Below are 14,268 nucleotides of genomic sequence, written 5' to 3'. Positions count from 1 at the left end.
AGACTGTGTTCTCCGGGCATCCAGATGTTAGACATCCTCGGTACGAGACATCCATGCTGAATCGAAAGGACTCACTCCTCTTCTAGAAGCGGGTGAGATGCGGGGCAGCTGATTTGCAACTCGACCAACCCGCGTGCACAGAAGCTTGGTCAATCTTCAGCCCTATGGAAGCATCCCCGCATCTGCGATTCAGATCAGAGTGCGTATTGTCTCGGATGGCACCACACCACGCGATCTTCACGCAGTCTGGAGCAGATAGACTCGGTATCACAAAGTGCGGCAAGGCCTCAATTAGTCATGCCTCGCCGGACGAACAACGCTGGGTTTGCAAGTGACGAGCTTAGTCGAGCCTGGCAGACTTTAGGCAGCAGTTCTGTCACTTGGAGGTTTCTCCACGGGCGCCACAAGTCCGCTCCGTGCCCCGGCACTCTTCCCGGTCCGCTCCGATGCGTGCAAGCCCAACTGCACACCAATAGGGCACAACACCGCTCGCCACTCCACCGTCACAATGGATGTTGCGTATGCTTACTTAATGCCTCGTTCTCGAAGGCGTTCTGCTTTAATCTTCAGTCGATAAGATGTTGTCGTTCAAGCCCAGTATACCTCTGTCGAAGTACCAAAGGAAGCTTCTGACACCTGGTCAGCAGCAGCGCCACTGTCTTTCTCGACTCAGTACATCCTTCGTGCCAAGCAAACAGCCCGCTAGACGCATCCTTGTCTGAAGATGCGCCGGGTTCACTCAGTCAATCAGACTGCCGGGATGGCTGGGTGGTGGACGGCCGTTGAGCCCATGCCACGGACACGCCCCCCCGCTAAAATCTGACGTTGCCTTTCTTGGGACCCGGCGACCGACCTGGCCTTCCCGCCGAACATCTCCACGAGCGGCCTATGGTCCGTCGTACGTCGTTTCTTACCCTTGATAGGGCTGCAGCGCAACCCTTGCGTGGCCTGTCACACCCCAGAAGCATGTATCGCCGGCAGCTTGGCCGCTCCGACAACTGGGTTTAGCCCATCGCGATCTCAATCGTCATCGGCCGGGGTAGCTTATGAGCTCGGGACAAAAATATGTTTTGCTCTGTCAGCAGTTTCATTCACCGGTGTCTGTCTCATTCGGGCCAATCACCGACTTCAACCTCGTTTTCCCGCCCATCAGTCCTCACCAAACGCCCTCACGCATCTGTAGCTTCCCGTGTAAAGAGTCACCGAACACCTAAGAATGTTCGATTTTGACCAAGTGTACTGCACAGCCGGTGCCTTGGGACAGATGAGGCTGGAGTCGGGATCATGGTGTCCACTCGTCGGCTGTTCCTGGTCCCAGCCCATGTCCCAGTCCGTCTTGTGGCTCGATAACACGGGTTTGGATGCCGCACCGCATGGCTCACTTCCCGATGCCCCCCCATCAGCCTCAGCCTCAGCTCTGGTCACAGACACCGTGATGTGGATTTCTGCTCGTTTAGAGATCAATCTACCCTACTGCCATTGTCAGAGTGATGCTCGGCATTGACATCTGTGGCTTGTGCCCTCTGGTCTACATCCTTCAACTGCAGCTGCTTCCGTCACTCTTGGCCGTCATCATCTTCTTCTTTTGGCCATTTAGATCATGCATCGACCGTGTCAAACGGTCCTCTCTTTCAATACCCGAAGTTACCGGATATCTTCCTTGGTAGTACTTCTCTCCAAGCCTTTCTGGCTTCTTCATCGGTTACCCACGGGCCCACAGATGCACATAATCGCATCACCGTCATACGCCTTCTCCGGACCCTCTGCTGCGGCGAACTTTTTGAAGACTCAAACGGCTATTTCGACTTGCCAACCGTCCACCGACGTCATTGTGCGGACGCGAACCTTCAGCTGGCTACCTCTAACGGATCATCTGCGAGTTTTAGAGCTCCCCTGAGGTGGATGGCAAGCGTGATGAGCTCCAAGTCCGACGTCGAGGGACAGGATATATCAACGAACGTGCCCGTTCTGAACACAGCTTCTTCAACCCTCAGATACAACAACCTCACTGAGCTCGAAGACCAACTCGACCGAGACGTCCAGTTCAACCTCGAAGACCTCCTTGCCACCTTCTCGTCATCGTCTCTTACTCAGACGTCCCATCCTTCCCGCACATCAACAACCACCATGTCTTCATCGCGTTCCGGCCGCTCGGGAGGTTCATCGAGCCACCACCGCAGCTGCAAGAGTAGCAAGAAGCCAAGGGCGGTTCAAGTTAGTCGCGGTCTCTTCTTTGTACTACATCCCTATGTCGCGATACCGGAGTACCTCCCTTTTACATTTGCATCTCCGGCACACTCACACCACCTTAACTCTCTTTTGGGATAGTCCACACTAACCCCACCACAGAGGTCGATCCAGCAACTAATTGAATCCCTCGAGACACACCGCGTCAACACCCTGACGGAGCTCTGCCGTATCGAGCGCGTAGCGGCGACCTGCGAGAATGAGGAAGACGCCCTGGCCTTCCAGGGCCCGATGACCTCCGCCTGGGACTACTACGTCAACAGCAACCAGTTCTTGACGGAGCTCCGCGGCCTGACGCGAAGCTACCCTCTCTGCAGCGATATCCTCTACGACGCTCACGTGCGCGTGCGCAATGACCCCAACTCGAACAAGAGCTGGAACCTGGCGTGGCTGTGCCTGATGAAGATCCAGGAAGAGTAAGCACTTCCACCTACAAGCTGTTTGTATACAGAAAGCTAACTACATGGCGTGGACAGTGACCTGGTGTCTGCGTACGCCGCCCTCGAGGCCACGAAGCCCGAAATGTGGGGTGGCCGCGAGCCCTCCGCGGAAGAAGCGGCCCAGCTCACCGCGTGCTTCGAGTACGAATGGAACAAGGCCGTCGACACTATGCTCCGGCACTGGTCCATCCCGCCGACCTGGTACTGATCGCGGCCGCAGCGCGGCGGGCGCCGCACTTGTTACCCGCAGACCCCGAAGGCGGCAGCGCCAGGGGTGACGACCATGACGATCATGAGACATGTAGGCATTTGAAGCGACATAGGTATCTGGAGTGAGCGTGTCTTGGGGCTTTTGTGAGCGAGAGGCGCTAGGAAATATTCATCTGGTAATGAAGCACTGGGATTAGCACGGGGGACAGTGTCGGCGTCGGCATCAGCATTTGGCAGCGTCCATCACACCGTCACACGACGATATTGGATTTCGGGGGCTTGGCTTTCTTCTTTTGTCGTATTATTTCCTACTTGACCTATCGTATAGGGCAGGTAGCCAAGGGCAAGGGCATCGTGGGGTGGGCTTCTGGCAAGCCCTGGAGTTTCCGTCACATAGCTAGGCAGCATCATGAGGAGTTTTTGTTTTTCAAACATCGCCACGATCGCACTCTTATCCTGAGATGTCAGTCCCTCACAATTCGACGATATCTTGTGCCCATACCGCTTCTTTGCATGCCGTGCAGTCACAAAGAAACGAAGAGAAGTCATGTCGCTGGCCTTTCGCGATCGAACACAAGGAACCGCACCGCGTTGTACAGTACTCCAATCATCGAATCTATCTCGATCACTATTCAAGATCTAGCCTCAGAGTAGCCTCTTAGATCTATAAGCTGTTCCTTCTGCCTCCTCTCATACCTTGAGGGAGGGGGGAAGTGTCGTGTGTGCCCCTCTATCAATGCAAAGTAATAATAATAATAATAATAATAACAACCGCTGTAACCGTTTCGCACTATACATTCCCGGCCCGTGGCAAACGCTATGATTACCCGACAATTTTTTTTCCCGACACGCATCTAGGAAACCCGTCGCTCTGCATCAGACGGAACGACGGGCGGCTACAGCCCCGGGGTCACAAGCCCCGTAGGCGTATATGGGTGGTTTATGGCTCGGTCTCGCCGTCGGTGCCGTCCTCCTCGCCGACCCAGTCGTCACTCTCGAGACCGCGGTTGCGGATGGCGAGGGACCCCAGCCAGCCAAGCAGAGCGATACCTCCGAAGATACCCCATGCCAGTGCTTCGCCTTTCGGATGGACGCGCGTGGACAGGGTGAATAGCGCTCCCGAGACGAAGGGTCCGAAACTGCGGCCTGCTGCCGAAAGAGTCTGGGCGATGCCGTTCAAGGTGCCCAAGGTCGCATGGTTCGGAGCGCAATTCGTAATCTAGAAACATATTGTTAGTAACGGTTCAAATTCACCAAAGCCGCCGGGACTTACCAGAAGCATCACACTAGAGAGACCGCCGACGGCGCAAATGTTCTTGATGATGAGGATGATTCCCAGCTCAATGTACAGCCAGGTAGACCCGGTGCCGACGCCAAACAGCGGTTCATCGTCCAGGTAGCCAATCCAGGGCATCATGGCCATGCTAAGGGCCAGTCCCAGCAACGCAATGCGGTACGTGCCCAGGTTGCCCAACCGCGTCTTCAGAGGCTGGAAGAGGAAACCCTGGAACACAATGGTGGCCACGCCGGCGAGACTCAAGCTGATGCCGATCTTGCTCGGTGGCAGGCCACGGCCCGTCGGCGGGTTGGCGTCGGCGAAGATGGGGTAGAGGCTGTTGTAGGAAATGTTGGACAGCTGGAAGACCAGGTACGTCAGCAACACCAGGATCGTGTTGCGGTTCAGGAGTTGGCGCCATGTCGAGAGGTCACTGGGAGACTTGGCGTCGTCGTCCGCCTCAGAGCCGCCCTCCGATCCCGGCTGGAGCAGCCCCTGTTCCTCGGCTGCTTCGTCTTCGTCGTCGTCCTCATCGTCGGACGTGCTCACTACCATTTGCGAACCGCGACGGGGCCAGCGGGTGGCCCAAGAGTTTCTTCTCGGCTCCGCCGGTCGCTGGGTCCAAGACCATGCCTTGCGGGCCCAGTCTGGAATCCAAGCGTTTTTGCCCGGCTCGAGGCTTTCCAGCGTCTCTTCGAACCAGATCCCGACGACCAGCACGCTGGTGAGCAGCAGCGCGGCGCTGAGAAGATTCGGTGCCAGGTACGGGTATCGTTTCCCTAGAGTGCCGACTAGCAAACCACCCAGCGCGGGGCCTGTAATGCCGCCCAGGGAGTAAATGACGGGAAGCCAGGTGAAGGCCCGGCTTTGGTTGGAGCGATCCGTCACCTCGCCCAGGACGGTCGGTACCACCGCGGCGTTGCCATTGAGCATGCCCATGGCCACGTGGACAGCGACAATCTGCCAGTAGGTCCTGCAGAAGCCGAAGCCGACGAAACAGCCCGCGAGCATAAAGGTGCCCAAGACCATAGTGGGCTTCCTGCCAACCATGTCGGAAAGATAGCCCCATAGCAAATTTGTTGACAATTGTGCCAGCGCGAATGCCGACGCCAGGATGCCCACGTAAAGACCAGTCTGAGAGTCTGGTATGTCGGAAAAGGACTCGACCATCTGAGGCAGATAGGGGCCAATCGAGTTGAGGGCCGTCTGCTCGCTCAGGGAGAGGAAGGCAAGCAGGGCGAGCTGCTTGACCGGCAGAGGGGTCTGGTGATGATCGCCATCGGACCCGTTTGAGCTGTCGTCAGAGTGTCGGAAGAGCTCGGCCGAGGACTGCTCGCGAGGCGTCTTGGGGGGCGGCGTCGGAAAGGTATGGTACCGATGAGTGGACTGGCGCCGCATCGTGACTCTCCGGCTGGATTCGATGTTTCCCAGGGTAGGGATCGGGGCGCCCGCGTGGAATGAGCCTGACGAGGCTGTGCGGGATGCGGAGACGCGGAGGGCGTTGTTGCGGGCCATGGTGAGCTCGGCGACGAGGGGTCCGTCGTCGTCGTCGTCGTCGTCGTCGTCGTCGTCTGAGGTTTGCTACAGAGGTTTGCTGCTCGGTGCAGCCGACGCAATTTGCAGCAGTAGCGGTGACGTCGTCGAGAAAGGCTCACGGGGGTCGGTGGTAAGTCGTCGGAGATCGGTTCGGTGGGAGATGCTCTTTCGGGTGTAGCTGCTGGGCCGGGCTACCCCGCTGCCAGGGTCTCACGGTGATGGAATGCAGAATCGTAGCCTCCAGCGCATGGTCTCGAGTGCTTTATCTGCGCAAGGAGGTAATGGGTGGTGGGAGGGGGTAAAATAAAAATAAGGCGATTGCGACACGGCCGAATCAAGAGTGCGTCCCTGGTCTTGGTTGTGCAGGAGAGTCGACAACCGGGTGTGTTGCGAAAGGGAGAGCTTGTGACGGGTGTGGTATGTATCCGTGGTTGGTGGCGGTGGTTGAAGAAGATTGTGGTGGAAGGATATCGGCGGGAATTAGCTTTGGCTGAATGCGACAGCTGCTGCGCAGAACCAAACAGAAAAAAAGGCCCCCCCCCCCCCCCCCCCCAGAAAGCAACAAGCGAGACGAGACAGGTCCAATGCAAATGAAGCACAGACGTGGGTGACCTCATTTTGCTGCGTGTTTTTCACCTCACCTCGCCGTTGGCTAAGGCATGGCTCGTGCGCTGGAACGAAATGGGGATGGCAGGACGGCAGGCGGGAAGTCTCGTGTTAAGCTTTCCGCCCTGACAGCTACACATGGCACTAACAGCCAGTCCAGTCGCGGACAGCCACACAGACAGCCGTCCCCATCGCCTCGTGCCTCAGCTTCTCTCCCTCCATCACGCGGCATCTGGTGACGTCCATCCGCTAAATAAGGAGCTTGTCATTGGCCAAGGCCATCTGATCTCTAATCTGGCACTGATCGCCCGAGATCTCCTCCAACCCCCCCCCCCCAACTTCCAACGGCCACTAACTTTGCTCTTCGCTCTCTTTGGACTCGCAAACTGCCCAGCCATCTCCAACGGTTTCTGTTTCTTTGTGGTACGCCGGATCATTTGACCATACAGACCGCCGAATTGTTTCAAGGGACTCTTCTTGTGATCACAAATTGCTGGCGCCGACGATGCCATTGCTAAAGCGTCATCTACCGTTGCAACGAGACATGTGACTCGGGATGTGAAAAATCTCCGGGGCTAGGCAAATGCAGGGTCTTGTCGTGTGCCTTGTGGACGAACAAAGATACGGTCGACGCCTTTCATTCTACGATACGAGATAGGAAAGTCAGGCCGATTACCCAGAGTCAGGTGTGGCTGCCGGAGGGTGCAGTGCGGTGCCAGCAAAGACGCCTCATATCTCGTGTTCTGACGGTTCTCGACGGAGCAATTCCACGTTACGAAGCTCGCTCGCAGAATGATCAGCAAGAAGAACAGCTTCCTAGACGACAGCAGCACATGGTGTTTCTGGATGACGTCCGTTTTGAAACGGGCCAGAGGACATGATCTACCATCAAGAACCAGCCCTTCGGATTGTATACTGAAGCGAAAGCCGTCTCACATGAGCAAATCAGGCGAAGGCACAGGTTGCCGGCACGTTTGGGTTTCCCAGTCTTACCTGTGATCCAGCATCCCGAAGTTCAGATCTGTATAACGCGACCGTCTCGGAGGGTTACAGCGCATGTTGACGGTTGGGCTGTGCCGAGCCTCCGTGAACACGGGCTCGGATGTTACGAAGACCACATGCTGGCCACCTGCGTCTCGGGCCGCGTTCGACCGGGACTTTGCGTGACTATAACAGAAGCCTGGGATTCATGCGGCCCCCACGGAAAGCAAGCCACAGTCGCGGCCAAGAGGAACGCGCTGTGTGGTCCACTTGCATCACGTCGATCCGCCGAGCAGTCGCAACCGGGGGCTTGCGCAACGAGCCGGATAGGAATGGCACGAGTCCGGAAACATGCACAATGATTCGGTAGTTTCTGAGAGAACGATGCAGATTGGATCAATGCCGGACTCCGTTATTGAGTGAAGTGCTCCTGTCCGGAGCCACCTCAGGCTACGCCTCTATAATGGACAGTGAAGGATGTGGTCAACGAAACGAAACGAAACTCTCCTCATGCATATGACGAATCACACTGACCGGACAAGGCTACCCCAAGGGCAGGGTTCACGACTCCGATGCCAAGGGTCGTGATGGGTTAGTACCTTGAGGTCTCGGGTTGTCTCGGTCGATGTTCAGCCGAAGACGATGACCCCCCTGCTACTGAACACACGTCTCCGGGCGAAGACCGGCGTCGACGCCGAAGTCACAGTGCGCCTAAGATTAGGCCGAAGTCGGCCAACACGTCCTCGAGTCGCACAAAGCCGTCGACGGGAAGGTGCTGAACGAGGCTCACACATGACGAGTTGGGAACATTGTTTATTTTGTTCATCAAGTTTCATTCTTTTTTTGTTGTGTCATTCGGCGTTATTCATAAAGATTATACATACACGCGCAGGAACTCGACCAGGGCCATCATGGCCATGGCCTGGCCGTACGGCATGCTCGTCCGCGGGATGTCCTTGTAATGCTGCAGGTCGTGGCCCATACCGGTGCCGAACGACGTGTTGAGCAGCTCGCCCTCGGGGCTGATGTTGTCCAGCACGGCCTTGACCGCCTTGACGGCGACGGCCTCGTACTCTTTGCCAATGTATCTCTTGCGCTGGGCCTTGAGGATGCCGTACGCGAAGCCAGCCGTGGCGCTCGCCTCGACGTAGGAGCCCTCCTCCTCGGGGACGTCTAGCAGCGTCCTCCACAGGCCGCTCTCGACCTGCAGCGGCACGAGGGCGGCGCACTGCGCCTCGAGGGTGTTGACGAGGTGTGATCGCAGCGAGTCGTCGCCCGCGAGGTTGAGGAGCTCGATGAACTCGGGGATGACAATGGTCAGCCAGCTGTTGCCGCGGGCCCAGCGTGCGCGGGCAAAGTTGTGGCCGCCCTCGTGGAAGGTCCAGCCGTGGAAGAAGAGGCCGGAGGGGGCGTCGAAGAGGTACTGCAGGTGGATGAGGAACTGCCTCTTGGCCTCCTCGACGTAGTGGGGGCGGTTAAGCACGAGGCCGATCTTGGCGAGGGGCAGCACGGTCATCATGAGGGTGTCGTCCCAGAGCTGCTGGTCGTTGACCTCGAGGTAGGTGATGTGCTGCATGCCGCCGTACTTTGTGCGCGGAAGGTCGTGGTAGGCCCACTCGGCCCAGCTGTCGATCCAGGGCAGGTAGGTCTCGTTACCCGTCTTCTCGTAGACGTAGGCGAGGGTGAGGAAGACAGCCATGGTGTTGATGTTCTTGCCCTTGTGGCCCTCTTCGAAGCGGTTCTTGAACCAGTCCTCAATGATCTTGAGGTCGGCCGGGTCGCCGTTGAGCTCGTAGTACTTCCAGATGCCGTACAGGCCGATGCCGTGGGTCCACTCCCAGTCCTCCCAGCCCTTGGTGTCAATGACGCGGCCGTTCTCGAGCGTCATCAAAAACTCGCCAGTCGTGTCGCTGATGTTGACCATGTCGTGGATCAGCTGCTTGACCTGCTTGTGGACGTCGGCCCGCTTGACGCCCGAGACCTCGGTGATTCCGGCAGGCATTCTGGCGGTGTTTTGTATGAAGACGATGGATCAAAGGTATAGTCGAGACCCGTTTGGTGTCTGCCATAGGGGTTAACTTCAGAGAGTCTAGTGTAGTTGTCGCCATGTCGTGTGCTTCCGCATTGGACCCAAGCAAACAGATTTGCATGGGGTTTATCACTTCAAGTCGGTTCACTACCGATGCTGAAACAGTAAGACTGACCTTTTTGTTTTCCACGTCCAGCAGCTAGCCAGATGCGATTCGACAGATCTCGGGAGAAAAGGGTGCAGGCCGGGGAAACGGGACGCAGTCAGAGAGGCTTCACTACACGATTGAGATGCTTTTTTGGGTGCAGAAACCTTTATTAAGGGGGAAAGATTATGCCTGGAGGGGAAAACGAGGGGTCAATGGATGGATGGGTAGGTAGTTGGAGGGGGAAATGGACTCGGAGTGATGGTGACCGAGGTCCCAAGACTCCCCAAGACGCGCTTTCCAGAGTGCGGTTTGGTATTGGGGATTTACAGACTTGGTAAACCCCACCTACGATGAGCACGAGGGCCGCAGAGAACCGCGAGAAAACGCGTCGGCTGGCCTTCGCTGCATTGGTTCCACTCCAACACTGCTAGGAACTCTGCAATGCAGCGAGTGCAGGAGTATCTCGATGCAACTGCTGAGAAGAGAGAGAGAGAGAGAGAGAAAGAGGAGTCTGGACATACGTGGTTGGCTGGAGTAAAGCAGACGGGCCCACTCAGGATACCACGTCGCCGGGGTACTCCGCTCGTAGCTCGGCTCCTCCTCCCCCGCGCCCCGGGCCAGTTACCCCGCGCCGGTGGAGTCTCTCCCCGATTTTTCGTTACTTACCTTACTTGCCAGCCCTTTTTCCCCCCTCGGGATTCCCTTTCTTCCCAACTCCTCACTGCCTATGACCTTGTCCACGCCGCAACTGGGCTTTTCCCCGACCTGAACATCGCATGCTGGGTCACCCATGTTTATCTTTCTCTTGCCCCCATTTTTCGCACGCGTACTGTGAGGTCGACGCCGGACCACGGTCGTTGCCGGTGCCCCGACTTTTTGCTTGAGCTGTGTGCGTGGGTGTTTTTGGGGCAGTCATCTCCGCACCTCTCCGCCTCCCCTTCCGTTCTTGATTTCCGGGGGAAAGAAACTGGAGCGTATACGGAGAAGGAGATTTGAGGGGAAACCAGCGGGCTTGTTCCCTTGTTCCCCAGTTTCGGCCTGCTTGTGGAGAGATTAAGGTTACTCCATGCTGAGCACCAGGCACCACACCCAGCGGGATGAGATTGAGCGAGATGAACGAAGCTGCTCAGACCAAAGCAAAGCCGGTCTCCCATGCCAGAAACGCGGGCGGAAACACCTCTGCTCATATAGAAAACTCCTCTCAAGACAGCCCAACCCAAGCATGCGTTGATTGCCCGGTACACTCAAGTTTCTCGCCATGATTGCATCGTATGCAGGCGCCATCACGCCGTGCATTAGACGCAATGCAATATGTGGCCGTACCCACGCCCTCGCAGTTCAAACAGAACCCCATGTCCGGATGATCTGTGCCATGACCACTCGCCATGACAATCCCGTAATCACAGCAGAACCCCCTGACGATGCAAATTGACGAGAGCGAAGAGAGCACGGAGGAGATGGAAAAAAAAAGCAGACTTCTCGGGAAGATGGAAGACACCAGCAGCCTGTTGAGCCGCGCCCAGCACAGCCAAGGACGCCACGTTACGCACTTACCAAAGCCCCCGTCGTCAAGCTTTTCCTTGGGTGTTGAGCCAAGTTTGGCTGTCGGTGGGCGGCCGACGGGGGGGTTGGAGTTCTCGAGCCGACGACATGCTTCTTCGAGCAAGTCGCCCGGTTGACCCTATCGGCAACCAATCCCATCCCTGTATAACCGCCGCAAACATAGAGGCAATCCTCGCATTCACGTCCTTCCATCCACCCCCCTTTCCTCTGTACCTTTTCCACCTCGTGGCCCATTCCTCGTGAGCGCCGTATGCCCAGAAATGCGGCGAACAACCAAGAAATGCGGCGGCCGGGAGAGCGCCCAAGTGCCACGCCAAGACGCTCACCGTCGACGCCTTAATATTACCATCATGTCCCCATCTTGGGCGAATATCGATCTTCTTGAAGTTTTGAGAGGGACTCTACAGCGCTTGAACGCTTAAACGAAGTATGTAGTGTTTGCTCACCTCAAGAGTGACAAAAGCGTCGTGTCAGTTGCTCCAGTGTAAAAACACCGACTAGGCTGCTAGTGTCGAGCCTTATCCCCGTTGCAGGAAACCACCAATCACTCGTCCCAACAGGGAGCCATAGGCTCACGCCGTTGTGACGGGTCGTCCTGGCCAGCCGTGCCAACCATGGAGGATGAACCAGAGACCCTCCCCGTCGGAGCCATGCACCCACACCCCATTCCCACTATTATCTTCGTAAAGCACCTGCTTCCGCCATCCGGCTTGTTTCCATGGTCCGTCCTCATTGCGTAGGTTGCCCCATGCCTTTCACCCGGTCATCGTAACGTTCCCCAAATCACAACCCTGACTCATGCCGCTCTAGCCATGGGCTCGTCCACCCAGTCGAGAGGCTCATCCAATCTAGAGCCAACCCGGTGAGCCACCATACCAACTCTCTCCATATATTGGGGGACAAACGCACGCGCGCGGAGTTTGACGACGAGATGGGCCGGGGCCGACAGTGTCGAGGGGGGTGTGCTAGAGCTGTCGACACACCTCGCCTCCCGCCATCTCGGTCGAATGATAACCCAAATTGCATCCACTCGTCCCGGCCTCCCTCGTCCATTCACGGTTTGGATTCAGCTGAAGTCCCGTCGCTCGAACCACTCAGCACCCGGGAAGTCGACTCCGTATCCCCAGGACCCGTGGGGAAGGTTTGCCTTCCTCTCGTCGTCCCTTTTCGCGGGGGACCGAACTCTGGGCCCCTCCCAACAGGAAATCTTGGGGTAGAAATGAGGAGAGAATGTGGGAGAGATTCCGGGGTTTGGCAAGCTGCCAGATGAACCCGCCGAAAGGGGAAAGGACCAGATCCCAAGCACTGGCTCGCCTTCCTAATACCTTACCACCACCCAACACCACCCTTCCCACTCCGCTTGAGACCTGCTCCTATATAGAACGAGGTAGCATCCCGTTCTCTTTTCTTTCTTCTCTTCAGGTTGCCCAGCTTCTTCCTTCTTCTTCAGAGGTTAGACAGACTCCGGACCCCAAAGCCCCATCAAGCCAGCTCTGAGGCCTTTGTTGCGTCTCTCCCATCCTACGGGCCTCAACTCCATCGCCAACACACACAGTCCCGTCTTATCGCAAGAAAACATGGCCTCCACCGAAGTCGCCGACCCGGAGCTCGTCCGTCCCACGACGGCGCCGGGCAAGAAGTCCTTCCAGGAAGTCGAGCGCTCCATCTCCCACGAGAAGGCCGACCACCAGCGCCTCGAGAATGTCGACAATGAACTGTCCAAATACGTCGGCGACGGCTCCGTCACCGTCTCCCGAGAACGCAGCGACCAGCTGCGCAAGATGATCGACCGCCGCGTCTTGGTCATCATGATCGGTACCTACTTCCTCCAGGCCATCGACAAGGGCACCATGTCCTTTGCCTCCATCATGGGTCTCCAGGAGGACACCCACCTCAAGGGCCAAGAGTTCTCCTGGCTGACGACCTGTATCTACATCGCCATCCTGGTCGTCGAGTACCCTCAGAACTACATCATCGCCCGCGTCCCCATCGCAAAGTACCTCAGCTTCTCCATCATCGCATGGGGCGCCGTGCTGGCGTGTCACGCAGCCTGCACCAACTTCACTGGTCTCGTTATCGTCCGTACCCTTCTTGGTATCTTTGAATCTGCTTGTCAACCTGCTTTCGTTATTCTCTCTTCGATGTGGTACCGTCGTGAGGAGCAGGCGTCTCGTGTTACCTACTGGTACATGATGAACGGCGCCCAGCAGGTCGTCGGTGGTCTCCTCGCCTACTGCTTCACTCACATCAATGGTGGCCCGCTCAAGTCCTGGCAGTGGCTGTTCCTGGCCTACGGTGTCATCTCCGTCATCTTCGGTGTCTTCGTCCTCTTCTGGATGCCCGACTCCCCCATGCGTGCCAAGTGCTACTCTGAGGAGGTCAAGCGCGAGATGGTTGAGCGTGTCCGTGACAACCAGACCGGCATCCAGAACAAAACCTTCAAGCGCGAGCAGGCAATCGAGGCCCTCAAGGATCCCCAGGTTTGGGGTTACTCCCTCATTGCCTTATGCACCACTCTGCCCACCTCTGGTCTTGGTGCCTTTGCCAACATCATTATCAAGAGCTTTGGTTTCAACACTCTCCAGGTCCAGCTGCTCGCCATGGTTCTCGGTTTCTACATCATCTTCGTCCTTCTCGGCTCCGTTTGGTTGGTCAAGAAGTTCAACCAGAACCTCTACGTTATGCTCGGCTTTTGTCTTCCGTAAGTGCAAACTATTCACGAATAGCCCTCATCAGATCACTAACAATCTCACCAGTTCTGTCGTTGGCACTATTCTCCTCATGACGGTCCCCAACAACACGTTCTCCCAGCGCGTTGGTCTGCTCATCTGCTACTACATCACCCTGTCCTTCTGGTCTGCCCAGACTCTCGCTCTATCTCTCATCTCCCGAAACATTGCCGGCCAAACCAAGAAGCAGTTCGCTGTCGCCATCAACTTCATCGTCTGGTCTGCTGGTAACGCCATCGGCCCTCAGGTCTTCCTCAAGTGGGACGGTCCCCGCTACTTCATCGCCTTCGCCACCCACTTGGGCTGCTACGCGCTGCTCATCATCATTATCATCGCCCTCCGCATCTACCTTTCCCGCGAGAACAAGAAGAGAGACGAGATGGTCGCTGCCGGTATCGCAGAGGCTTCTCCCGAGTACACTGCTCACTCCTTCGAGGACATGACCGACAAGGAGAACTTGTCTTTCCGCTATGTATTCTAGATGATGTGTCAAAGCTCTCGTG

At 56.9% G+C, this 14,268-nt stretch overlaps 4 protein-coding genes across 4 annotated transcripts; 2 read left to right on the top strand and 2 right to left on the bottom strand.

Moving 5' to 3' along the window:
- Positions 1 to 1,914: 1,914 nt before the first annotated feature.
- ColSpa_02996 (uncharacterized protein) lies at positions 1,915 to 2,895 on the top strand (the record flags this gene model as incomplete). Its single annotated transcript, XM_049269208.1, has 3 exons — positions 1,915 to 2,214; positions 2,350 to 2,663; positions 2,724 to 2,895. The coding sequence occupies 3 exons, from the start codon at positions 1,915 to 1,917 to the stop codon at positions 2,893 to 2,895; spliced, it is 786 nt and encodes a 261-aa protein (XP_049125165.1).
- A 942-nt stretch (positions 2,896 to 3,837) lies between these two features.
- On the bottom strand, positions 3,838 to 5,688 carry ColSpa_02995 (uncharacterized protein; the record flags this gene model as incomplete). The annotated part of the gene is made up of 2 exons (XM_049269207.1): positions 3,838 to 4,116; positions 4,171 to 5,688. 2 exons carry the CDS (start codon positions 5,686 to 5,688, stop codon positions 3,838 to 3,840), a joined length of 1,797 nt encoding a protein of 598 aa, XP_049125164.1.
- A 2,482-nt stretch (positions 5,689 to 8,170) lies between these two features.
- On the bottom strand, positions 8,171 to 9,298 carry ColSpa_02994 (unsaturated rhamnogalacturonyl hydrolase YteR; the record flags this gene model as incomplete). The annotated part of the gene is made up of 1 exon (XM_049269206.1): positions 8,171 to 9,298. One exon carries the CDS (start codon positions 9,296 to 9,298, stop codon positions 8,171 to 8,173), a length of 1,128 nt encoding a protein of 375 aa, XP_049125163.1.
- A 3,315-nt stretch (positions 9,299 to 12,613) lies between these two features.
- On the top strand, positions 12,614 to 14,246 carry ColSpa_02993 (putative transporter; the record flags this gene model as incomplete). Its single annotated transcript, XM_049269205.1, has 2 exons — positions 12,614 to 13,737; positions 13,793 to 14,246. The coding sequence occupies 2 exons, from the start codon at positions 12,614 to 12,616 to the stop codon at positions 14,244 to 14,246; spliced, it is 1,578 nt and encodes a 525-aa protein (XP_049125162.1).
- Between the last annotated feature and the right edge of the window lie 22 nt (positions 14,247 to 14,268).

Source organism: Colletotrichum spaethianum, assembly GCF_022836535.1.
Source record: "Colletotrichum spaethianum MAFF 239500 DNA, contig05, whole genome shotgun sequence".
NCBI classification, from domain to species: Eukaryota; Fungi; Ascomycota; class Sordariomycetes; order Glomerellales; family Glomerellaceae; genus Colletotrichum; species Colletotrichum spaethianum.
Note: the sequence above shows the minus strand (reverse complement) of the source record. Positions and strands in the feature narration are given on the sequence as shown.